Source organism: Heptranchias perlo, chromosome 3 (genome assembly GCF_035084215.1).
Source record: "Heptranchias perlo isolate sHepPer1 chromosome 3, sHepPer1.hap1, whole genome shotgun sequence".
Classification (NCBI taxonomy): Eukaryota; Metazoa; Chordata; class Chondrichthyes; order Hexanchiformes; family Hexanchidae; genus Heptranchias; species Heptranchias perlo.
In genome coordinates, this window is record NC_090327.1 from 58,898,384 (window position 1) to 58,925,288 (window position 26,905).

Sequence of the window (26,905 nt, forward strand, 5' to 3'; positions counted from 1 at the left end):
ACATAGAATGGTTACAGCACAGAAGGAGACCATTCGGCCGCCCTTTCCCTGTAGCCTTGCAAATTTTTTCCCTTCAAGTACTTATCCAATTCCCTTTCGAAAGCCATGATTGAATCTGCTTCCACCACCCTTTCGGGCAGTCCATTCCAGATCATAACCACTCGCTGGTTAAAAAAATTTCTCCTCATGTTGCCTTTGGTTCTTTTGCCAATCACCTTAAATATGATAGACTTCATTCTTTTTCATTTTTTAATTCAAAACAGCATTTTGTAATTGCACCTCTGACATAACCCTTACACAAGCATATTGTTTATGATTTTTTAATAAAGTCATACCTGTTGCATCAAGTCCTACACCTTCAACACACAGGTTAGTAGACGTCATGTCACTGGAAAAATGTGTTTGATTAGATTCATTTTTAGCTGGTGTCACATATCTACAGAAAACAGCATTAGATCAGAATTTTGTGATACAAAGACTGTAGCCAAGGCTTGACAACGCTATCATAGCCAAACATGAACTGTAGTTTTATATAACATTTTTTAAAATGCGTTCGGAAGGAAGGGGGGACTGACGTGTGCATGCGCACATTGCACTCGCTCAGCCAAGTGCGGCGCGCCAAGGGGAGGGGCGAGCTAGTAATTCCCATTTTGACTTTTATTATCAAGTAACTGAAATTTTGGAACAATGTTTGTCATGTTGAGATAATACAAAGCTAAAACTGATATTTTCAGATTTTCAAGTGTGATACTTATTTTTGATATGTAATTTTTCATACAACCATAACTGAAATTAGGTATCTTCTCCAAACTTTAGATTTTTTTCTCCACTCCACTCGTGAAGGCACTGGCTTAATGCTGTGGTATGGTTCCACAGCACTTGTTGTATACCATGACCTTACCAAGTGGCTATTCTACATGTATGAGCCTAGACAGTAAGGAAAATATCAGAATCACATCCTCACCTAACATCCATACATGTACATTTCCCGGTAATGGCTAATGTATAACGATCAGGAATGGGAACTAGTTGATTTGATCCTCAGCGCAGGGGAACTGAGATTAATTGTAGCGCCCTTACTGCCACCCCAGGAGAGTTCAGCAAACTCAGCACTCAGCACAGGTCTGGAATCAAAATTGTAAGGTTTGGATTTGTCTGATTCAGTTATACACCTTTACTAACTAAATCTTTAGAGGTGCTTCAATTAAACAAAAAAAATATTGAAAGTAAATCACATTTCTACCTCAGTCCATCAAATTCAACCTATTCAAAGTATATCAGTATTATCAGACAAAGCAGCTATGAATCATAATGTAGTTGTCTTTATTTATCTTACATCTGATTTGAATGTGAAACTAAATTTAAGTGCATTTTAAAATATGTTCCTCCAATGGAATTCTTAAGATTTAGAAACTTGAAGAATACAACTTCCAACTTGCCCTTGGGATTGGGAGAAAAACAAATCAAATTAGAATGAAACATTCCTTCATGAGGTATTTCAAGAAAAGCACCTTGCTTCTAAAGCAGCAAAATATTCATTTATCTAACCTTCTCACCTTTGAGCATTCTCATTCAGCTTTTCTGAAGATTGACTTCTTTCTTGGGTTTCCTTCTGTACAGATGCTGTAAACTATCAGAAAAGATTTAATCAAAATCAAGTTTCAGGCAAAAATAGTCAATACAGAGAATATTTATGACTTTACAAACCACTGACCATTACCACAACCAACACAATCAGCAATTAGAAATTCTGGTTCCAGTCTTTAGCTGACTGTAGTCTGATTCTTTGAGCAAATATTATGAATATCTATTAAACATGGCAACATTTGTAGCTGCTATACAGATGAGAAGATCCCAAGTTTAATTTCCAGCTTATGCTTCAACTTCCTGTCTGTGCTGAGTTAGGTGATCTCACCTAAAGTGGCAGTAGAGCCACTTCAATTGGCCCCAGTAACATGAGTGGGGGAAGAAAGATCAGCCAGATACCTTGATCCTAACCGCTATTTAGTGACCCCCCGCTGAAAAGTGCAAGTATATAAACATCAAGCGAGGACAGGATTGGTTGTGATACCAAAGCCTGCCTACATTCATTGTCTAGGTTCACACCTGAAGACCACCTATTTTGGGCAGGGTACTGGAGGGCAATTGGCATCCATTAAACTGTACACTAGCAACACTCAATAACCCTTCAGGAAATGTACACGATTGACAAGGATGACCGCAATTAAAACCCAAGCATACAGAGCTATGGTTTTTAAATAAAAAGTGCTATCAAAACAGGTTACGTTTTTGAATGAAAATATTATTTCAATTCCTAATAAGCACTTGGCAGGTCAGTATTGCTGGAAGCCTGGGAGTAGGTGATCTGCCCACCTTCTTGGCCTCAAGCAATATTTAGCTCAGCAAGCTGGGGATAAAATAGAAAATATCCATCTTTTGTGATGCTTTTGAACTTTACACTCTTACCACAATGGTGAGGTAAAACGTCTGGCAAGTTGACTATTGATCTTTTCTCAAGCTAGGTTTTACAATGAGTTACATCAAAACTACAGCACAGAAACAGGCCATTCGGCACAACAGGTCTATGCCAGCCTTTATGCTCCACACGAGCCTCCTCAATCCCTCATCTAACCCTATCAGGATACCCTTCCATTCCTTTCTTCCCCATGTGCTTATCTAGCTTCCCCTTAAATGCAGTTTCACAACTATCAAACTATTTAATACTAATTGAACACCACTATTTTGTCTAAACATCACTTCGCTATTCAAAAATTTGTATAATTATATCAATATCAAACATTTTACATCTGTGTGCTTCCTGTCTGCACCACTTGACTTCCTATTGTCATTTTTTGTCATAATTTTTCTGTCAATTTTACCACTATAAATTCCTATGTTGACATTTACAACAGAAACTGCCTACATAAGCTTGTCACATTGATTTTGCAATTGGGTATCTGTGGAGGAAATTTTGACCAGATTCTCTCAATCTACAAGTCATCTTGAATATTCTCAAAGCGATTTCTCCAGGCAAGTAAGTTTGTTTGATGTGTTCAAATTTGCCATTCGCTGCTTTTATTTTTATTAATTTTTTTTCTTCCCTATAGTTGTTAAAACATTTATGCAGCATATGTTCAGAGGAATTTGGCTCCCCTCTCCCCAGTTTGAGCATTGTACTCGCCAGCTGTAATTGCTCCCTCCTGCCAGTGGTAGTGCCTCAATTTTCCACGTTCCAGCTCTTCAGCCTGTAGTGTAGACACTCCTATGTTCCAATCATCTCTACACTACTTTCAAAATTACTTAAAATCAAATTTTCACATCAAAATAAGGACAGAATGTAGGACTTGAATGTGGCAACTGAAATATGTAGACATTCAGGAGCATTTGTAAACCAAGTAGTTGATGCCTTCATTGCTTGGTCAACCAATTTGATCTTCCTCCCATGTGGTGGCAGCAGCATGAAAGGGCGTTACAATATTTTCTAGGATTTCCAATAGTATACAGATTGTACCCATGGGGCCTTACATACACCACTGCACAATGCCACTAAGCAATACAGCCCAGCTGAGGTTTCATGGATTGTGGTAGTGTCCTGCATACTACACAACTTCACCCTTTAAAAAGGCATCATCACGAAGAAGGCCTCAGAGGAGACCTTTCCCAAATATTAAAAGCCACCCTGTTTTATCTACATCTTCCCCATGCCCTCCCCTAATCAGCCTTCACCGCAGTTCCTTAACTCTCCTAGTGAACACCTCTCTGCAGCAAGAGGCCACCATGGAGATAGGAGCATGATAAGGCTGCAGAAGAGAATTAGCTTTCAGCTGTAACAGACAAGATGTCATACAGGAGACCTTCTAATGTTAACCGTTCTAACTATTTCTTCCCACGCCCTCCCCAATCAGCCTTTCACCCACAATGCTTTAACTCAACTGAACTCCCAACACCCCATTCCTACCATCTGCTGAAACACAAATGAAAAGTGTAGAAAGAACATTCTCTATACAATCCAACTGCAATAGAACCAACTTTCTTATTACCCAAATGTGACGTGTAAGAATGTTCTCTGGCACTTTGTGTGTGGCATATGTTCTCTTAAACCTAATCCGGTGCTTCGTATAGGTGCTATTGAAGTGGCTGGCTGCCTTACATCATTTGAGACTGAATAGCTGAGGCAAGATGAACCAGCTGTAGGTTCTGATTTTTCAACAACTTGCCTGACTCTATGCACTTTCTGGTACCTGTTCAGCTGTCGGAAGGGACTGGCAGTGCACAATGTGTTGCCATTCTAGGAGACATCATCATCTATGCTCATTTCAGCCATATCCATGCTACTGGCCACTACCTCACCATTACTACTAATGGGGGTGACTGCAGAATTAATGGCAACAATGAGATCAGTAAAGCCCTGCTCCGTTGTTTGCTCCAGCTGATCCACAAATCCATCAAAGTAGGAAGAGATAATCCATTCGATTCTGGAATCGCTGGCCTCCATGGAAGCAGGCTTACCATCCATGAGAAGCACCAACTGTCCTTAGGATTTCTGCTGCAAACATGCCTTGAGTTGCTACATGGTCAGGGCTGACTGCAGTGCTCCAAAACAGTCATGCAAGGCAGCAATGCACTGCTAGCGGACTCCTCCAACCAAAGCACTGTGTGCAGCATGCTGCTTTGCACAACCCTCAAAGAATGCACCAAATCTCAATGCTCAAAAAGCATCCTTCTCTTAAATACAGTCCCCGTGAGGTGCAAATCACTAGGTTCATCAGCTGAGGCAGTCACACGTCAACTCTCTGAGCAGTAGGTTCTTCCTCCATCCCCACTACCATCAGCTCCTGCTCACTTGGGCTTTGTACTTAGCCCAGTCTACTACTCTCTATCTGGCTATCTTAATGGCCCAGGATTAATATATCTGAGGTGGTGACTGTAGGAAATAAAACAAGTGACTACATGATGTGGAAAAAGTCAGCTTGGATGAAAGTAGTGGGCTCTGGTTCTAATTCCCATGAAACATCAAGAGAAACAACGGAAAGACACTAAAAGGTGTGGATGAAAAGAGATAGCTAGGGTTTCAAATATGTAATTTCTTGAAAGTGCAAATGAAGGCAGATAAAGCCATAAGAAAGGCCAATAGCATTTTGGATTTTACAAATAGGAGCAGAGAACAAGAGCAAAGAGGCAATCATCAATTTGTACAAAACATTGGTTAGGTTACAAATAGTACCTTGTGCAATTTTGGGAACCCTATTACAGAAAGGACATTAAAGCCATAGAGCATACAGAGAAGATTCTCCAGGATTATACGAAGTATGAGAACAAACTTGCGATACTGGGTTGATTTCCACAGGAGCAGAGAAGGATAAGAGGAGACTTAATTAGAGGTTTTTAAAGTCATAAAAGGGTTTTAGTAGGGTGAAAAGAAAAATACTGTTCCTCTGGCTAGGGAGTCAGTGACGAGATAATTTGTCACTATGAGTGTGTGAAGAGAGGTTAGGAGAAATTTTTCACACAGAAATGTAGTAGAACACGGAATGCTTTGTGCAGGGGCCATTGCATCTTTTAAGAGTAAAGTGGATATAAACAACTGTACCAGGAAGATGCAGGGCTATGTGGACAGAGCAGAACAGTGAGAAAAGTTTTGGGAAACTATCATCATGAGAAGAGTCTTAAGACACTGGACTATTCCTCCTGTGGGATGAGAGGCTAAATGTCGGGGGGGGGGGGGGGGGGGAGCGGAGAAAGAGGGGAATGATACCACCTGTGTCCTGAGAATAGCAGGCATTATGCCAGGAAAAAAAATGAAAGGCATGAGTATAACAATGAAGGCTAGACAAAGTATTCTGTCAAAAGCCCGAGACACAAAAGGGAACGACCTGAGCTGCAAGCAAAGGGACAGGTCAACTGAGGAATGGAAGACTATGTGAAGGTGCATGTGCAAGTTGTATCTGGAAGAGTGATGTGACCACGGATCAGTGGTGAATTGTACAGCCCTCTGGAGCAGCCCTTAAGCACAGTACGGGTAAGGCATGAAGAACTGCCACAAATATAAATAAAGTGCTGTCAAGAGAAATGGGGTGGAATTAGCTTACCTTAGCTGCCCTAGTCAGGTCATTGAAATTGGTGCTGCCCTTGGGGTCAGGGAGGTGGCAGCGAGAGCCACAGCAACCTCCCTCCACTAGGTGCTAACACGCAAGGGTATTAATCATTAATGGATAGTAATTCAGGCCGTAACGTTATTGAAAAATAATCTGCATCTAATCACTAAAATATTCTATGCTCAGTAATCTACTTCTCCAAGTCATACCTGTCTGAACCATAATTCAGTCTTTGCTTCCAATTCCTGGATATGGTGAATCACTTTGCAGACAAATGGTAATGACGTTTTCACCCAATCACAGTTATGAAGTGCAGAGGAACAGAGTTGGCATGAACCTTTGTTCAACTCTTGGTGGAAAAAAAAACAAAGTTAATGTCCATAATGAAATACAGTCTTTGCTCTTTCCATCCTCCAAATTTATCCATGTGGGACACTTGTTTGCTTATTGGCTCACATATTAAAAAATGACAACAGCAATACTACTACTAGTCCTCCTCATTGAGAACTTGCTTAGGACGTTCCAGGGTTTTGTAAACTTTTTACATCCTTTTGATGCTTTAGCACTCTTTTTTCCCTCCTACACCTTTCCGGCTCACAATGTGCACCTGCGTTCAATTGCTTGGAACAGCAGGGAGAAGTCAACAGAAATGGAGAGGGGGAGTAGGGAGCTGTACTGTTGGCTGGGAGGGAGGAAAGCCAGCAATAACACTCCATGTATGCAGGCATGTTGGCCTAAGCTCACTGGCTGTAATTTGGACACTCCGGTTCTACACTATATCATAATATGAATTACCAACAAGTGCTATAAGGTACACTTAAACACAACTTTTAGTTTAAACAAAACTAAGTCAATAAAAGGTTTTGAAAAATAGCTCATCACCGATAACATACCACGGTTATCTGGACATCATAAGTACATATGGTTTGCCTAGTCACATGCTCTATAGAACAAATATTTCATGATATTTTATGGTACGATTCTCCCCCTCTCCTTTTCTGCACCACCCACATAGCTTTGCCTCTTCCTTTTGCTAACTTTCTCAGTCAGATCCAACCAGTACTACTATGGGTTATGTGGAGTACTCAGCATAATGACGCTCCAATTTAATATCTGTCTATTAATCAGGCAACCCAACTAAAGCTAGACATTGAGTCAGGGAGACTCCCCCTTCATGTTCAAATTGCCCCACGTAACGTAGACAGCAAGTGGCAGCCAACATTTATCTGGGTTAAGAATTAAAGTCACAATATTGATAATCATATAGCCTGAAATTTTGGCCAATATACATCAAGTTTTTGCTACAATGTTTTAATATAGTTGCATTCAGAAACTCAGTACACATTAATTAAATTCAGCCTAAAGGGATTGGATTCATACAGGTAGGACGGACTATATAAATGAGGTTAGACGGTACAACGTTAGGTTATTTCACCATTATTACACCACGTTGGGTGGCTTTAGAGTTGACACAGTTTCTTTTTAATTAAGACACCGAGGTAAAGAGATAAAACTCAAAGAGTAGGACACTACCAAGGTTCAAAAGAGTAAACAATAAGATAACAAAACTCTGGAAGTGGTGGTTAGATGATGGAATGCTGAGTAGTTAAAGTGAGCTGGAATAAGTAATTATGGCATTTGGCTCTTATAGTTCAGTTTTTTTAAGAAGCGACCCATCAATTGTCATTTTTGTTTATTGGTCCTGCATGTTATTGTGATAGTTGTCAAGCATGCAATCTGACCTTGTCTCAGCACTCGATGTGTACTATTGTGCTCATCAGCTTCAGCTTCAGCATCATCCCAGCCTAGCCAGTTTGAGATCTGCTTGCCAGTGCCACTATTAGTACTTTCTGAAGGTATATAAATGCAAGTTAAGAATGAGGATTTTTCCAAAATACTTTCAAACAAACTGATGATTGCATTCTCAGATTGGTTTCAGGCAGGACTCACTTAAAGTATTAACAAATTTTCTATTATAAAGTGCTCAGCAAACAAGATCTCTGATTAACATATCTGTGATTAGCATCAGTTATGGTTTTGTTGCTTTCTGAACATCAACAAAGATTACTATTGAGAATGCATTTATTATTCCACAAAAGATTAACAATTCAGTTAAAAATTCTTTGTCTTCTGAACCACTTTGGGGGTTAAAGAAATCTTAATTAAAAACTAGAAAACTGCATATTGACAAACTTTTGGGAATTTTGGCCATGTCCAGCAGATGTCATTTAATGTAGATAAATGTATAGTTATGCATATGGATAGGACTAAAGCATGTACATACCATTCATTCTCCAATCTAAAATCTGTTGAGTGGCAAAAAGAACTAGGTATTATAGTACATGAGTTTCTAAAGGTTTTTTTTATTTGTTCATGGGATGTGGGTGTCACTGGTAAGGCCAGCATTTATTGCCCATCCCTAATTGCCCTTGAGAAGGTGGTGGTAAGCCGCCATCTTGAACTGCTGCAGCCCGTGTGGCGAAGGTTCTCCTACAGTGCTGTTGGGTAGGGAGTTCCAGGATTTTGACCCAGCGACGATGAAGGAACGCCGATATATTTCCAAGTCGGGATGGTGTGTGACTTGGAGGGGAAGGTGCTGGTGGTGTTGTTCCAATGTACCTGCTGCTCTTGTCTTTCTAGGTGGCAGGTGCTGTCAAAGGTGCAGTGCATCCTGTGGATGGTACACACTGCAGCCACTGTGCGCCGGTGGTGAAGGGAGTGAATGTTTAGGGTGGTGGATGGGGTGCCAATCAAGCGGGCTGCTTTGTCCTGGATGGTGTTGAGCTGCACTTATCCAGGCAATTGGAGAGTATTCCATCACACTCCTGACTTGTGCCTTGTAGATGGTGGAAAGGTTTTGTGGAGTCAGGAGGTGAGTCACTCGCTGCAGAATACCCAGCCTCTGACCTGCTCTTGTAGCCACAGTACTTATGTGGCTGGTCCAATTAAGTTTCTGGTCAATGGTGACCCCCAGGATGTTGATGGTGGGGGATTGGGTGATGGTAATGGCATTGAACGTCAAAGGGAGGTGGTTAGGCTCTCTCTTGTTGGAGATGATGTGGAGATGCCGGTGATGGACTGGGGTGGACAAATGTAAGGAATCTTACAACACCAGGTTATAGTCAAACAGTTTTATTTGAAAATCACAAGCTTTCGGAGGCTTTCTCCTTCCTCAGGTGAGTGATGAAGAGGAAAGCCTCCGAAAGCTTGTGATTTTCAAATAAAACTGTTGGACTATAACCTGGTGTTGTAAGATTCCTTACATTTGTTGGAGATGGTCATTGCTTGGCGCTTGTCTGGAACGAATGTTACTTGCCACTTATCAGTCCAAGCCTGGATGTTGTCCAGGTCTTGCTGCATGCGGGCACGGACTGTTTCATTATCCTTGGGGTTGCGAATGGAACTGAATACTGTGCAATCATCAGTGAACATCCCCATTTCTGACCTTATGATGGAGGGAAGGTCATTGATGAAGCAGCTGAAGATGGTTGGGCCTAGGACACTGCCTGAGGAACTCCTGCAGCAATGTCTTCGGGCTGAGATGATTGGCCTCCAACAACCACTACCATCTTCCTTCGTGCTAGCTATGACTCCAGCCACTGGAGAGTCTTCCCCTGAATCCCATCGACTTATTTTTACTAGGGCTCCTTGGTGCCACACTCAGTCAAATGCTGCCTTGATGTCAAGGGCAGTTACTCTCACCTCACCTCTGGAATTCAGCTCTTTTGTCAATGTTTGGAGCTGAGTGGTCCTGGTGGAACCCAAACTGAGCATCGTTGAGCAGGTTATTGGTGAGTAAGTGCCGCTTGATAGCACTGTCGACGACATCTTCCATCACTTTGCTGATGATTGAGAGTAGACTGATGGGGCGGTAAATGGCCGGATTGGATTTGTCCTGCTTTTTGTGGACAGGACATACCTGGGCTATTTTCCACATTGTTGGGTAGATGCCAGTGTTGTAGCTGTACTGGAACAGATTGGCTAGAGGCGCGGTAGTTCTGGAGCACAAGACTTCAGCACCAAGATCAGTACTTTGAGGCTATGAAAACTAAAAGTGTATCGGGTTCAAGAAGGCAGCCGCTCATTGCCTTCCCAGGGCAACTTGGGATGGGCCAATAAATGCAGCCTTATCAGCGTAGCCCATGTCCCAAAAACAAATGAAAATAAAGTTGAGTTATTTTCTATAGGTTAACTGATGGATATCTCTGGGCAAAATATCAATTTCAAAGCACAGCCTTTTGAGATGCATTAAAGTCTTCAGAAAAAAAATTAGTGAAGATAATTTTACAGGCAAGATAAATCATGTTATTCTGAAATATGCATTTTTCTTGTGTTTTTAATCACATTCAAGCCTTGTAAGTCACCCATACTCACTAGATAGAGGGTAAAAGCAGCAGCTGTAATTTTTTTTCAAATCGTGTTTTGAGAGATTTGATTGGGTTGCCTTATTTCTTTTATTCATAGCTTCTCCTCACTTATTCAGGATTGACTGTTTTCATATGTCCTTAATATTAGTTTTTTTTTAAAACTACTTGCTTCACTTTTAACCTGTATATCTCTTACTTTCTAATTTTCTGCTGTTTTACTTTGAGGCAATGAACACAAAATGAAAAATAACAGTCACATGATGGAAAGTGCAGGCAAGCATACCCTTTTTAATATTAATGTGTTTTCCTCTTTCAACTATATATGCAGATCAAAAAATTAATTATTACAACTGTATACGTACCTATAAAGAAACAATCAATACATGGTAATTCTATTCAATTAAATAGTTTAACTAGTTTAAAGGTTCACATTATTGAAACACTGGGATTTTGAACTATACAAGCAGGCTATTTTAGATCCTTGAAAACAAGGTACCTACCTAATGGCTGAGCAGATACTCCATTGTTAAAGTGATTTAACAGTTGCACCTCTGCCATTATGTTCATGTATGTGGATTTGGTTCCTATATAAAAACACTAAAAATGTTTCCTCTTAAAAATCATTGCACTACAATTAAAATGCTAATCTGCACTTAAATATGGATATTTGAATAGTGTATAAAGTGCAAAAGAAATACAAACTTAAATGAACTTTCAGAGCAATATATAAGTTTAACTCTCCCCCCCCCCCCCCCGCCCAAACGTTCATAGTATAAATAGAATGGCAAGCACACGTTAAATATTGTATTCAACTCATGACCATCAATGAAACTTTGTAGCAACACTGATGTTAAGTTGGTTACTCAATGAATGCTTCCATTATTCAATTCTCTCTACAACACATCCTCTCTATGTACAGTGATGCACATTTCGATATTATTGTTGAACTCTTAAGTACATTTGAACTCCCAAGATATATTGCATCAAATATATTATAACCAACCTCAGCCCATTTTGAAAAGGCATGCTTTTAAATGAAAAAAATGGGAGATCAACTTCAAACTTTTTACATATAGAAGAATAAACATTTAAACGGAGTAGAAATAAGTTACAATTTTCAATAGGAGGGAAAGTTGCCAGATACAAATAAATGCATCACTTTTCAGCTCACAATCACTGTTTTGTCAGCGGCACAGCCGTAGAACTTTATCCATCCTCAAGAAAATGTTTCATTCAAACAACTTTTTTGGGGTGGATGAGGGAAGAGATGGTGAATAATCCATTTAAAGACTTAACTCACAATTAAAAAGTATAAGTCATAGAACTAGTTAATCTCTGCAATTTCGCTAATACTTACAACACACGTCCCCAGGCTACATCTTGCCGCTGGTCTCCGCCAGATCGCGCGGTGTGTCTGCGGGTAAAACCTCTGAATGTTTGGGCTTCGCACTCAGACAGTCCCCAGTCACCAGGTAGCAACGGTAACCAGGCAACGGCGCCTCCAACACAGAGGCAGGGCGTGGCCGCCCGTCCTGCAGCCATCTCCTAAACGACCACTGATTTCCAGTAAAGCGCACTTTCGCTCAAAAGTGATTCTCTGTCCGCGTTGTGCGGCTTTTAACTTCAACTCTTTTCTCAATAATAATAAACAAATGATTGCGGACAAGGCGTGAAGTCTCGTCGTAATATCGCGAGAGGCGAGTGGAGGGCGCTGCGCGCGTGACCTTTGACTCGGGCGGCGCCAGGGCCGCCGGGTATTGTATTGTTTTGGGTGAGATGGGAGGAGGGGGAGGGGGAGGGGGAGGGGATGGACGAGCTGTCAGCTGGAGGGTGCAGGCTGTGTACTGTATGATTGTTGTCTTTTAGTGTAGTCCTTTGCTGTGTCCCGTTTTTTTTTCCTCGTCTCTAAAATAAACAATTATATATTCTGAGTGAAAAAGGAAAAAAAGAATGAAAGACAAAAGGAAAAAGAAGGACCGCACTTGGGCTGAGGCGGCCCGTTTGGTATGCCTTTTTTTTTCTTCTTTTATTTTTAATCAAATCCAGGTCAGGTCAGAGCCCAGCGGATGCTGCAACTGCTGTTGCCTGCCTAGGGCTTTGTTTACTGAGTGTGCATCAACGAAACCGGGCTCTTGTTTCGTAAAGTTTTTATTTTTTTTCTTCAGATAATGCACAAAATCTTATAGGAGTAATTTTAAGATAAACTAACCTTCTGGAACCCAGTGGTATGTTAGTAGGTTACAGTTATATATATATTGTAAAAAAAATGCAAACAATAAATTATTGGTGTTCTCAAAATCTTGTCTACAGTGTTTACACTTGATTACAATATTAATGTATTGAACTGGCTGATTAAAGAGCAAGCATGGATTTTAGCTAGTAAGAACAGATCTTCCTTAAACTACTGTAGTATATGGTAAGAGCAAATATTGTGCATCATAGTAAATATCCTGCTAGCACAATGCCACACAAAAACCACTCATTTTCTCCTGTCACTTCATTCTGCCTTACTATGCATATTTACACCACAGTAACTAAGGCAGAACCAAGCCCAAATACCAAAACACAGCAGTGGCAATGATGGTTCAAACTCAAGCAGACAGAGATAGAAACAAATAGAAGGTACCTTAAATATAATTTTAAAATTGTATCTAATTTAATATAGCCACTAATAAAATTAATTTGGGTTGCTTTAATACGATTCTTGGTAGCTATAGCCTTCCAGCACAGAAGATGACTGTAATTTAGCAGAGAATGGCAGTCTCACTTGGAGAGGCCAAAAAGATGACTAAAATGGAAAAATTAACACTAGAGCAGCAGAAGTCCTGAGGTTGGGAGGGAAGCACATTATTGGGCAGAGTAGAGGGAGTTCTTCTCTGCATCTGGCTGTTATGCCTGATGACACTGGGTACCCAAAACTGAAAGATTGCGTGTTCACCAGCCCTGACAACATTTGCCTTTTGTAAGCACAAAAAATTATCAAACAAAAAAATTGTCTTGGGTTTTAGATGCATATAGGTTTTCGTCCAATTACTGTTGCATGCGGATATTGGATTGTAAAATTGCATATAGGATTTGTGAGGAAACTCAAGAAACAAAGTAACATTGGACTTCATATTCTGCAAGTTCAAAAAGTGATTTTATTTTTAGGTAAAACATAATTTCTAAGTTCTGCACTTTATTTATACCACACATTGAATGTTGAGATGTAATGTAGCAAATAAATATATTTAAATTTACAAAGCAATTCTGAAAGTTGGAAGGGTGGCAGACTGATTCAGACGTGATGTGGAATGAACCCTTAGTTTAGGCTGTGCTGCTCAGATCACGTTGCATAAAGCTCGATCAACAGATCTAGTGAAATTGAAAGAGATTAGATTGAAATGCAGTAAAAAAGGAGTCGCCAGATTAGAAGCTAAAGCAGGCCCCGGTAAGAGTTTATTTGAAATTCTTCAATTGAGGTTTAAAGAATGCCATGAAACTGTGGAAAAAATACTGAGACAGGGAGGAGAGAATGTGAGGCCATAGTGAGTGATAGATGAGCAAGCACGATAGATTGAGAGTTACACTGATGACAAAGGGAGAGTCTTCTCAGGAAAGGGACAATGGAAGAAAGAGAAGGTTTTCATTCTTTTGAGTTTTTAAAATTTGAAATTCAAATGTCTTAAACATATCATTGGGGGTGTAAATTATTATTTATTTTAGATATGAAAAGCTATACACTCAAAAGACTTCTCTACATTCCTGAGTTTACCCACCCCCATTTGTGAATGCATTCAAGTCAGGAAACAGTTGTGGGCCTGATTGGACCTGATGAAACACAAGTGTTCCAAAGAACTATCCAAAGAAAAATAAGCATCTTTTTCAGATCCAAACATGTAGTATGTAAGGTTGTAATACAATCTTGATGTGCAGATGACTTCATAAACTGCTTGAGCATCACTGTGACAGTTTATGACCTGTGAATCCCTTATTTGTGTTACAGTCCCATAGGCCAGAAGATCTGCTTTTGTGGTGTTTAGAAATTGGGATGTGGGTTATTTAAGTATGTTGCTCATTCTCTGCATTATAGGTGACAATGGTCATTATTGGCATTAAATATTCAGTATGTTAAAATTATGACTCTTATCCCTGCATTTAAACACTGCCTAGGTCCAGGCATCTCTTTTAAGATTTTGTGAAATGTATAGATAAAGTTTGTATGCTATGAAATTTACAAGGAAGCTCATTGACAATGCCATTTACTGCAGTTACTAGTTTGACACCAGCACCTGCTTCACAGTGGTATTGTATGATGCTATTGAGTTAAACTACCAGCTCTGTACAACTGTGTATTTCGAAGAAGTAGAATTTGAGGCATGTGCATTTTGACGGATATGCAAAATTCTGCTCAGAATACCAATGAAGTTTTTAAAACTAGCAAAGGGTCAATTATCTTGTTAGCTCTTTACTATCATTAAAAACCAGAAGACTGTCATTAAGATTTTTTTTAATTTAAAAAATAAAGCTAAACAAGGTCAGATGCATGTCTGACGTGTGGAAATGTATCTCCATGTTTGAGTTTTTGTTTATGTAATGTGGAGCGCATGCACTCTTGCCCATTTGGATACAGCTCACTTGCCTAAATCCAGACAACTAAGGTACAAGTTGGCAGAACCAAGTGTGCACAGTTGTGTTGCTGGAATTTAACCAGCTAAAATTGCACAGCCTACCAGTAAAGAGCACTGATAAGCTTCTCACTGCTTTGGTTTTATAAATTGCTTCAGAACTATAATGCATGGAATTTAGGAAAACATATCCATGCCTGGATATTGGATGTTTATATTGCATTGTTTGACTATGCAGGGAATATATGTGCTCAACAAGGTAAGCGACAATTTTATTTATGGCTCAAATATAGTATGCAGATGAATAAAGTTCAGATCTCCCACTAGTTGATCCAAACAGTTCTTAACTCAAAACAACACTTCAACTCCAGTTAACATTTTTCATTTCCCACACTGAGCATCATTGTTAAGTAAAATTGGCCACATGCAATGGCAGTAATTATTGCTGAATTATAAGCAGTTTGTGTTGACACTGAGAACTGCATTAATTCAACTCAAATTCATTTCAAGCAGAACTTTAGATGGCCATTCAGAAAAAACAAAATTTAATTTCATCACAGAGATTGAGATTCCAAGTCAGGTTCCAAATGTGAAAGGGCATTGTTTTAATTCAGTGTTTCACACGTAGGGTACATGGACCATGATTTCTGGTTGGTTTTCGTCCTTTTTCAGAAGTTTTTCCACCTACTTGCTCTGTTGTGCCAATCGCCCCGACACCAGGGAGGCAACACACAATTCAGAACTCCTGGTTACAGCTGCAAATCAGACTGTCCGTCCCCTAATTATGGAATTCCCCCACTACTAACTCACACCTCTCCAGTATGATGCAGAGATAACCAGCTGGTCCTTGAACTCAGCATTCCTAATGCTCAAGTAATACAGCCCTCTGACACTTCATGCACATGTATTTTGGATACTTTGCACATCCAGGATATCCCGCATCATGCATGCTTGATCTCCAACCCCTCCATCTACCCTCCATTTTATATTCCCAGCTGCTGTGATACTCACAAGAACTAATTGTTTTGCTTACCTGCTCTGATGTTGTATATTTAGGCCCACTCCTTAACACCAAACTGTCACCTTTTCACTCACTCAGCCTGTCGTAGCTGGTAGAATTATTAATCTGACCACTTGATTATTTTTTAATGTTTAAACGATGAGTCCCAGTGTTGGCATTGAGATGGTGACTTAGAGGATTTACTGATTCCAATAGCATAAAAGAGCCTAATTAGGCATCGATAAATAAGCTGCACCAAGTTATTGCATTGTCTGTATTATATTAAAATTGGCTCAGATTTTGGCTGCCTGGCAATTCAATCATCTTTCTATGTATACATAACTATACACCAATTTAGGGCTAGAAATAAGTTTTGTCATCTCAATCTTGATTGCCAAATGGACAGGATGTGAGTGGGTCATATTTGCTTATCCATTGTTTGTTAACAGATGGTTAAAGAAACTGAAACCCCTCTCCAGGCTGTTCTCCTGATGCCATCAGCACTTGCTGTTTAAACAGAAAAAGAAACTGAAAAAAATTAAATGAATGGAATTCATTTTAATCCTAATTCTTTTTAACTAACTGATTTCTAAAAGGAGCCCTGGTGGTAATTTCTGGTATATTTTTTAAAAATGCAATTTGTTGTCATTCTATTTCTCTCCATGTTTTTCATTCTTTGATTTCCTCTTTAATCTCTAGTCTTTTACAACATTACTCACCAAAGGGAAATCTTCTGTAATTGACAGTAATTTGAACTACCACAGATGCATTTCCTATAATATATGTTGATCTCTCGTAGCACTGCACATGGGTAGTCGAGATCAAGTGCCTGGACCCCGGATTGGCTCTACTTCTACCCCTGTGTCACTGAGTAATGCCATGGGAGATCTGCTACAATATATATAATATTCATTGCTATATTATGCTAACTCATTGTAGAAGAGAAAATAATAGGTGGCTCGCAACTCTAGTTCTAAAATTATGAGTGTAATTACTTAGTTGCGTTTTTTTATCCTTTCCTCACCAGCTGCAGAAGTTGTCTGGCCTATTTTGTCTTCAGAGATTCTAGTCAGATGACCTCTCTTCAACGGTTCTAGATTAAACACATTGATTTGGAAAGCACAGGCTAATAAATACCCCCATAAACAGTGACCAGAGCTAAGCAGTTATTTAAATAATTGTTCAATTCAAAAAGCTGCACATCATATACATATCTGAACAAATCCCACAACATGTTTATATTTCAATTGTGGTTTGGCTCCTCTCGGGTGAGAAAGAGAGAGAGACTGCTCAATAACCAACCAATGATGCAACCAAATGTCACAACATTGTATTGATTTAAACAGGGACGTGATTTCTGTGAGTAAAACTTTTTAATGCTTGATGTATCATGGCAAAATTAAACTAGCTAAATCTTAGTTAAATATGCTTTACTTTTGTCACACGCTTGCTCATTGTGACATACTACCTTCTGAGCTGCAAATATGAAATTCAAACAGGAGGCACAAAGTTACAACATAATAAATGGTACTCAATCTTATCACAATTCCAGTGCAGGATTCCTCAGGGAAGCATGTTTGGCCCAACTCTTTCGCATCAGATATGAATGTTATCAAAAATGACATTGTTGACGATGCCACCTCTTCAGCTACAAACATTTAATTGTAAAATCAAGAAGAAAAACTGCAAATGCCGGAATTCTGAAATAAATACAGAAAATGTCGGAACTACAAAGCAGGTCAGTCAGCATATCTAAAGGTTAAAAGTCTAACGTTAAAAGACAGGTTTATGACGTTTTGGGTGTGTACTCTTTATCAGAACTGTTCTGATGAATAGTTCATCAAATCCTTGGTGACCTGTGTATTTCCAGCATTTTCTTTTTATAGTACAAACATTTAATTCACTGGCTTGGTAATTTTAACTGTTCTACTTTAGGGCAAATAAATGGAAAAGATAGAATCAATGTCAGCAATTTCAGACTTGTGGAAAGAATATATCCATTTAGTGATGGAATATTTATAGCCCGATTTGCCATCTTGGTGAGGATGGGCTACTCTGTGCCTGAATCCATACTCTACAATATACTGAGACGTGGCAAGGCTGTCACTTCCATACAAGATTATGCTAACAGCTGCAAATGGTTGATAATGCTGCTGCGGTACCTGCACATTTACTGCCAGAAGTACAAGAACTGCTGCAAATGTCCTTCTGCAATTTTTCATTTGATCAAAAAAAAACCTAACTGTGGGGTAGTTTCATAGACAGTTTCTCCTGCCTGTGGAATTCTTCCTCATAAAATGTCATTCCTTGGAACTCAGTCCCTTGAATGGAAAATAATAAGTGCAGAATTACTATCACTGAGTCAGGTTTACTGGAGCATATGCTAGCCTGACTGACCCATAGGCACTGCAACACAACTTCCCCAAGTTTTTCAGTGTTCTCAGCTACCATCAAGAACAATTGATATGATTTATCTGTTGTTACAGTTGACTCCAGCTTTACCTATCCTTTTGCCATTGATTTTTTAAATATATATATATTTTTTTCAACTTGATACTAAATTGATAAATCCAGAGCAGTTACAAAAATGGCTGATGTGTGAAATAGAAAAATGACACTAGTATAGCAGTGCTGAGATTGTGTTAATGGACAAAGCTGAAGCAATACAAAGAGAACTATACCCTGTATCTAACCCATAAAAGGAAGTGCCTAATGCAGACACTGAGTTCAAAAGTAGAAACATAACATTCACCTAATTTTTTTTTGTTGATAATTAAACTATTCCTTTATCCAAGTCATTTTATATATATGGTGAAAAGCTGAGGCCCCAGTACAAATCCCTGGGGAACACCACTTGTCACATCCCGCCAATCAGAGCATGATAACTTATCGCTACTCTCTGGTTGGAAAGTAGGAGCCAAACACCAACCCATGTCACAAGCTTACTTCCAATTCCGTGCGCTTTCATTTTTGCTAATAATTCCTTGTGTAGAACCTTGTCAAATGCCTTCTGGAAGTCCATATAGACAACATCCATTGACCCCCGCCCCTATCCACCATGCTAGTGGCCTTCTCAAAAAATTCAACTGCATTAGTTAGGACATGAATTACCCATCACAAATCCATGCTGACTCTTTGATCAACTGATACTTGTCCAAGCATCACTCTGTCTCTGATGATAGATTCCAGTAACTTAGAACATAAGAAATAGGAGCAGGAGTAGGCCATACTGCCCCTCGAGCCCACTCTGCCATTCAATAAGATCTTGACTGATCTTCTACTTCAATTCCACTTTCCTGCCCTATGCCCGTTCCCTATAACTTCCCTACAATTGATGTTAAATTGACAGGTTTGTAGTAACCTAGTTTCCCCCTCCCTTTTTAAATAATGGAGTGAATGACATTTGCAATTTTCCAAATCAATGGCACAATTCCTGAATCAAAAGAGCTTTGGAAAATTCTGACTCTTGCATCTGCAATCCATAGTGTTGCTCACAGGTAATCTGTGACCTGGAGTATGGTTTCTGATGCTCACTGGCCATCATTGTATTACATCAAGTTTAGTAAAGCAATATAGCACATGACTGAACCAAGGTAAAATATTATACACCTTACTGATAAAGAAAGAGGGCCTTGGAAATGTAATATCTGTTATACTTTGTTCCTTCTTCCTGAAACCTCTTCTTCTCACTTATTTACATGATAAAATATTTTTTGCTTAACCTCCTACAGTGGATTTGCAATATTTTCTTAAGAGGCAAGTACTTTATTTGTTTATTCTTCTCTCGTCCCTTCCCAAAACCATCCTTCATCTCAGTTCATAAATGATTTTGAAAGATATTCCCCGCCTCTCTTCCCTCTCCCCACTTCCCATTGTGGATTTGTATTTCTTGCAGAAACTGCTATTAGTGTAGTAGTGCACCGCAAATTTTCCTACTGCCAGTCTCCCAAAAAAATCAGCATCTTAAACAGATGGTCATTCATCATGGTCCAGGCCTGGCTGACTGACTTTGGCTGCAGTGTCCAAGGTCAACATCTAAGCATCGTATAATTATCCCCATCTGGCCCGACTGAAAACATTAGTCCCCCTCAGCGATGCAAAAAAAAATTTCATCCAAACAACAGTTAGCTTGGAATTTTTATTTAATGGCTTAAACTGTATAAAGCAGTGGAAATTTTTTTTTCTGCTGCTCACAGCTCAGATATTTGTAAATATTCTGCTTGGCTTTCATATGACATTGGTTGACACAGTATACTCTGGGTATTGTAGTTCCACAGATGGAGGTTGAAAACCACATCTCCATGATATAGCTCTTTTTTTCTACATAGAATTTGGCCACAGCAACTGAAAATCCCCAGCACCCAAGGCTCTAGTGAAATATCCAGCTCATACCCAGTGACCCAGAAATTGTGTGGGGGTAGTGGAGGGGACATCCTGCATTTCAAACATAAAACAACCAATGTGATGGGTAATTTTAATGATTCCCTCCCTCCCCAAAATTGTTAAATTTTTGTGTGTTCTTTATTTTATGAAGGAAAGCAATATGAACAATTTCTTTGATAAATTTGGTTCATTTTGTAGTAGTTGTTGGTTCCAGGTTGCTGGTCTGAAGAAAACAGATTAATTTGTTTGGGTGGTAGTTCTGTGCTTGTGGGAGCTTTATTATTTGTCTAGCAAATTGAATTGGTTATTAAATGCTTTGAATTTAGTGAATGGGATATGTGAGCCAATCAGCATGGTTAATTTAGCATAGCTATTTGAACCAATCTTGATGTTTGGATATACCGATGCATGATATTTTTGAGGTGTGATGCTGTGGTTGTGCACTAGAAGCAAGACTTTTAGCTTTATAGATAACTCAAAGGAACAGCTAGTTCCTTGGACAAAATTTGAGAATCCATTGGACAAGTAGTATTTCTGTGATTAAGCTTTTTAAGGAAATATTTAACTTTCTTGTCCATGTTCTTGATTGGATGGCTCAATTCAATAGCCTTTCATAGTTGATGTTGTATTTCAGATGACTTTTTGGCAAATATGGTGGTTAGTAATCTTGACCTATTTATTCACAGGGATGTGGCGTATGGCTCTGTTAAAACCCACACTTGTCAGTTGTCTAATGACAAACCAGTGGCTGTCTTCCTATGGGGAAGGTAATTGGTGTGTCTCTGGGGTTGAAGTGGTTCCAAGAAAAAAGACCTGGTGCAGGAAGATTCAAAGTGAGTCTCCCCACTATGGCAAGTTCAGTAGTCCAATACCTGAGTCAGGCATATCTGCAATATTCCAGGGCATTGTTATTAATTAATCAGCCAGCCAGACTACCCCTCCAGGAGTGGGACCTGGAGGGGTAGATCTGTCAGTGAGAACTGGAATTCTTCCTACTCATTTCCAGGTAATCCTTAATGGGTAGAATGGTTCTAGCTGGACAAACAATGGGAAGCTTATGAGCAATCTGTGCTAGTAATCCGTGCAGTATTATTTGGTTAAACTCCAGCAACACCCCAGCACACACTTGGGAGCCCAAAAACTTGACTGTTTTCTACTTCGATCAATGTTCTCTGGACTTAACTGAGGGATTGTACCTAACTGAAGTTATCTACAAAGAAAGAATGTGCACTCCATAATGGGAAAAAAGAAACTTTACCTGTGTGGATTTCTGAGTAGCATGATTTAGAAACTATAAAGCATGGGATGAGTTTCCATGCATTTTGGTCACCCAGCTGACCAAAAATAAAATAACTCCTTCTCAAAGAGGAACAAGGGACAGGGGGACTGACGTTGTAAACGGATGACAATCTTTTATCAGTTATTGGAGTCTTCCTGAGAATCATGCAATTTGATCTTTGTACTTTAGGCAATCAGATGACCAGATCTTTTCATGCAGCTAATCATTGCATTTGATATTCCTCTTATAAGAGATCAAGAAAAGGGTACATGTGCATATTAAAAACAGCCAGTCATTATCAGCAGTTGCTTTGTTAAGTGTCGTGAGGTGATCAGAGGAGTTGGTTAGTCTAAGTAATCTCTAGATGGGGGTAAATCTTGTTGGATAATCCATTAACAACTGTAAAAAGCAGTACCTGGCAGCCATCGTGAGTTTTTTTTTGCTTTCTAGTTAATTATCATGTCAATTAAAGTTGTTGATTAAAGAATGATGAATCCAGAAATAGATGATTGAATTCTGTGGATATTACTTTACAGGCAAAAACAGAATCATCTGCAGATGGTGGACAGCAAACCATAATGTAAAGAATATTCCTCCCCTTGAGAAGTAATTTTTGGCCCAAAATTTCCTCAGCTGCTTCCGCTCCACCGCCATATATCGGCAAAAGTGCAGCAATAACCCCGTAGGGCGAAGTTGTGACAGAACAGCAGCAGTTACAATACAAATTCTGGGCCATCTAAGGTAGAGTGAGCTGCTTCGGTGTGGCCACTTCAGCCAGGTGCTGGTCATATATGCAGGGGTAGCTCTTTACAAAGCCCTTGAAGAACTTTCAGCCACTGTTGCTGGGCAGAACTAGTATGTAAGTCAGTTTTTCTGAAGGGTGAACACAGGTAATGCAGTGCTGGCCAGACAGTACCCAAGCCCCTTGCCACATTGTATACGATACCACAACAACTGTAACGTGCAGGAGGTAATTAGTGCATGGGAAGTAAGTCTTTCAGATAGATTTCTACACATTCAGTGGAGCACTGAAACTGCAGAGACAAGTATGTTAAAGATATGGCCAAATCCCTGCCAGAGAGGTCTTAAGGTACAGAACTATCCATACTGAACTGTAAATCAAACCAGATCAAAAGTACGTTTATGAAAGATGCTTGCATTCCGAAGCTTATTTGCAATGGCTTAGCCATTAGTGATGAAGAGAATGTTTAGCTCACGTTCTATGACGCTTGTCAATTTATAAATAAATTATCCTTCAGAGGAACCATAATTTGATTAGCACTAGATCAAAACTTACTTGGGCATCAAAACTTTCACAGCCAGAAGAGAATTTATGTTGCAATTTAACATGTAATGAGAGTATTGTGTACATCCGTGCATGCACACACACTTTAAATTTGTCATGTTTAGCCTAACTAACATTTCATGAAAAGATATAGAAAAGAAATATCCTCTAACATGATGCAGGATGTAGTATAAGTCCATCACAAGAATATTCTAAAATATGGCCTGTATCATAGAACTGGCATTGGTAGTAGTATTCTTCATTCTTGACCTATCCAGTTCACCAGATATGCAGCATCTTCCCATTCTGCCAACATTTGATGTCGGACAAACAGATCATTTTGAGCCCTGCAAAATATATTCTTTTACCAAGAGAGTCGCGATTATGTAACTAAATGCTTTGAACTGTAACTGTGGAAAAGTAGTTTTCTATATGATATCGTGAAGAAGAAATAACCCTTCTCGCCTCTGAGTCAGAAGGTCATAGGTTCAAGTCCCACTCTAGGGGCTTAAGCACACAAACTAGGTCGACACTTCAGTGTAGTACTGAGGAAGTGCAGTACTGTCCGAGGTGCCATCCTTAGGATGAAACATTAAATCGATGCTCTCTCGGTTTCATGTAAAAGATCCTGTGGCACTATTTGAAGAAGAGCAGGGAAGTTCTCTCAGTGTCCTGGCCAATATTTATCCCTCAACCAACTGGTCGTTAATCTCATTTCTGTGTTTGGGACTTTGCAGTTTGCAAATTGGCTGTCGTGTTTTCCTACATTAGTACTGTGACTAAACTTTAAAAGTACTTCTTTTGGCTGTGAAGCATTTTGAGATGTCCTGAGGTTGAGAAAGATATTCTATAAATAGCATCTTTCTTATATTAGATCTGTTATTGCAAAAAAATGTAATCCCCTATGAAAGGTGACACTTCAAATGCACACTATCTGATGTACTGACAGAACAACAGTTACTTGTCATAAATCATGTAGGTTAAGAGCCCTTTGTCAATTGTCATTGTGTCACCTTTAGAAGACCCTGGAAATTGTAGCATGCTTTCTGGTGGTTTTCTATATGTCCATATCATCTCATCATGCGTATTGATGGAATAAGTTGTCACTGGACACAGTAGTTTGCAAAGTGACCCTGCCTGTCAGTCAGATTATGTCATAATAGTTTTAAATTCGGCTCATTATTCTACAGTACTTGCCATGGGTGATTTTTTCCCACCTAATGAAAACAGATTTAAATATTGTAACAGTTCATTAGGGATGATTCTAGTCCATGTGATGCTTCTGTCTTTATAATTTTTTATTTGAAATGTAAGACTATATTTTCAAATTATTCTCCCAAATTTCTGGTTGGTTATATTGGAAGTATATGCTAAGTTTCATCTATAAACTTGACATAAACAGCAAGCTGCTGGTTTAATTGGCACCCCTTCAATTTTGGATATACGGTCTTCTTACGCTGCCAATGCGCAATTCTGAAGAGTTCATACATGAATTGTACAAATTAGAATAATATGTAAGCATTGAAAATTAAAAAAGCATACATCTTTCCAATAATTTTAGTGAGTCAATTAAAAAAACTGCAATTACAGTATTTTTTCTCCTACGAATTTCTTCCCTCCTCTCCCAGTACCAAAGGCAGGTACACATTGTTGTTCAACAGGTATTGGGTGCCTTTTGATATATGTGAGCCTGGATAATGAGAGGTAGCACATTGATCATTCATGGAGATCACAGCTAAGCCTGGTCCTGTCTTAACCCAGTATCCACTTGTGCAATTTCCAGCAAGGATCATTGGATAGCAATCAGAATTCGAACCTTGGCTGAGTTTCTTCTTCTTAGCCAGGGAAGCTGAGGATAGTTGTAGTACCCCAACCACTACCTTGCCTGAGGCCACTTGATTCATCACAAATCAGAAATTGAACCTGGGGCTTTCTGGTTTATAGGGGTCAGGTACATACTACCAAACTGAGCCAACAGGGAAATTCATGTATATTATATTGTTGAGAAGTCTACATGAAGACCCATAGTGCAGGACATGATGATTGCTGAAAAGAATAAAAGAATTTGATAAGGCTCTGCACAAGAGATTATTAGCAAAAATGAGAGCCCAGAATTGGAGGTAACTTTGTGACATGGGTTTTTAAAGAAAGAGGAAGAAGTGGAGAGGTGGGTAGATTTGAGAAAGGAGTTCCAGAGTGGGAATGAGGCAGTTGAAATATCCAGGTGGTATCTGGTCACAGAAGTTTGATACTGTATGTAAATGCTAGTCATCCGGGGAACCCTCCTGATGCTTTATTATGCAACAGTTGGTGGTGCCTGCATTAGTTGAAAGCTCTGAGAGAATGAACAGATGGCTGGCTGTTAGGAGACCAGAGCTACCCTTTGTATCCATAGCTGATGACCAATTTAGAATCACCTCCTCAGCAGCAAAGCGCAAATACAGTAAGACCCATACCAGCACCTATGGAGCACATCGTAGGAATGCTAAAGCCACAATTCCGTTGTTTAAACCTTTCAGGTACAGCCTTTCTGACAAAGTTTACAAGAAGAACAGGAGATTGGCATAGAGGGATGTGAGGTGCAGGCTGGGAGATCTTTGCACACCCTGATCGATAACTACTTCTGGGAAATTGTAGCAATAACTTGATCGACAACTACTTCCAGTAATTAACACATCTGGCCCCTCACCAGCTTTTCACTGCAATGAAACATCACAAATTGTACCCCACAAACAAACATGCAGCCTATTACCCACTACTGAAGCTGAATTGACATCTTCCCATCATTTGTTACTTTCAATTGCCAGTCACAACACGGTCCACAAAAAGTATTAAGGAATTGTTATAATTTATTTTGTGCTATTTATATTAATGAAATACTCTAATTCCTACCACCTCAGTAATTCAACAAGGTGTGCTTCTGTTGTACAATGAAGATGTCACTTGCTTCATGGTGTTCTGCTCTTGACTATGGTGATTTTAGAGATGCACTTCTGTACATTCTCCATCAACCACTGAAAATTGCTCAAAAGATGTTTTGAAACCTTTTTGCTCCTCTGTTAGCTCCCATCTGAAGGTAGGCACAAAAGACTCTAATCCCTCGCCTATATGGCAGAGAAACACCATGAGCTCTCAGCCTGGTCTGCTGTTTTTTGGTTTTCTCCTAATACATCCACTTGCTTCCCCTCACTTGTGAAGTGATGCATGTACCAATGTTCCTTCCTCTAGATTTCATAAGCTATTAGGATCTGTGTTGGTTCTTGGGGCAGGTGGGGTGTTTGATGCAAGCTGCTATAATGGGAAGAATATATAGGGAGAGGAAAGGAAAAAGAATTACAATGGATCCCCGATGCAATAACTTCAAACAGAGGTAAGTTTACAGTACATATTGTATGTCCTGCAGCTGCTTGATTGAGGATAGGGAGGTCCTACATGTCTATTAATGACACCCAGCTGTTTCTCTCCACCACCTCTCTCAACCCCTCCACTGTCTCTGTGCTGTCAGACTGTTTATCCAACATCCAGTCCTGTATGAGCTGCAACTTCCTGTAGCCAAACATTGGGAAGAGCAAAGCTATTGTCATCGGCTCCCATCGCTGAGCTTCTGACCTCATATCCTCTCCAACACAAAGATTTATCCTCTCCAACACAAAGACTGCCTACTTCCACCTCTATGGCATTTTCCAGCCTTACCCCAGCCCATGCACCATTGAAACACATTCATGCCTTCATCACCTCCAGATTCAATTACTGCAATATTCTCCTGGCCAGTCTCCTTTCCTCCACCCTCTATAAACTTCAGCTGATCTAAAATTCTGCTGCCCATATCCTATCGTACACCAAGTCCTGCTCGCCCATCATACCTGTCCTCGCTGACCTGCATTGGCTC

At 39.6% G+C, this 26,905-nt stretch overlaps 2 protein-coding genes across 6 annotated transcripts in view; one reads left to right on the forward strand and one right to left on the reverse strand.

Annotated features, from left to right (window-relative positions):
* LOC137314431 (coiled-coil domain-containing protein 178) overlaps positions 1–12,068 on the reverse strand; it is a 363,911-nt gene extending 351,843 nt beyond the window's left edge. For 2 of the 5 annotated variants that reach the window (XM_067979798.1, XM_067979796.1), the window contains exons 1-6: positions 11,820–12,068; positions 10,963–11,059; positions 7,838–7,945; positions 6,305–6,444; positions 1,557–1,630; positions 336–436 (exon numbers count right to left, since the gene is read on the reverse strand). In XM_067979798.1, coding sequence (XP_067835899.1) covers positions 336–436; positions 1,557–1,630; positions 6,305–6,444; positions 7,838–7,945; positions 10,963–11,029 — 490 coding nt within the window. In that variant the 5' untranslated portion in view covers positions 11,030–11,059; positions 11,820–12,068. The remainder of the gene's footprint in view (positions 1–335; positions 437–1,556; positions 1,631–6,304; positions 6,445–7,837; positions 7,946–10,962; positions 11,060–11,819) is intronic. The other 3 variants (XM_067979795.1, XM_067979787.1, XM_067979780.1) reach the window with 3 other exon arrangements.
* Positions 12,069–12,273: 205 nt separating this feature from the next.
* The window catches only part of LOC137314470 (putative Polycomb group protein ASXL3), a 247,221-nt gene continuing 232,589 nt past the window's right edge, over positions 12,274–26,905 (forward strand). Inside the window, exon 1 of the mRNA XM_067979807.1 lies at positions 12,274–12,466. Within this exon, the coding sequence (XP_067835908.1) occupies positions 12,413–12,466 (54 nt within the window). The 5' untranslated portion in view covers positions 12,274–12,412. The remainder of the gene's footprint in view (positions 12,467–26,905) is intronic.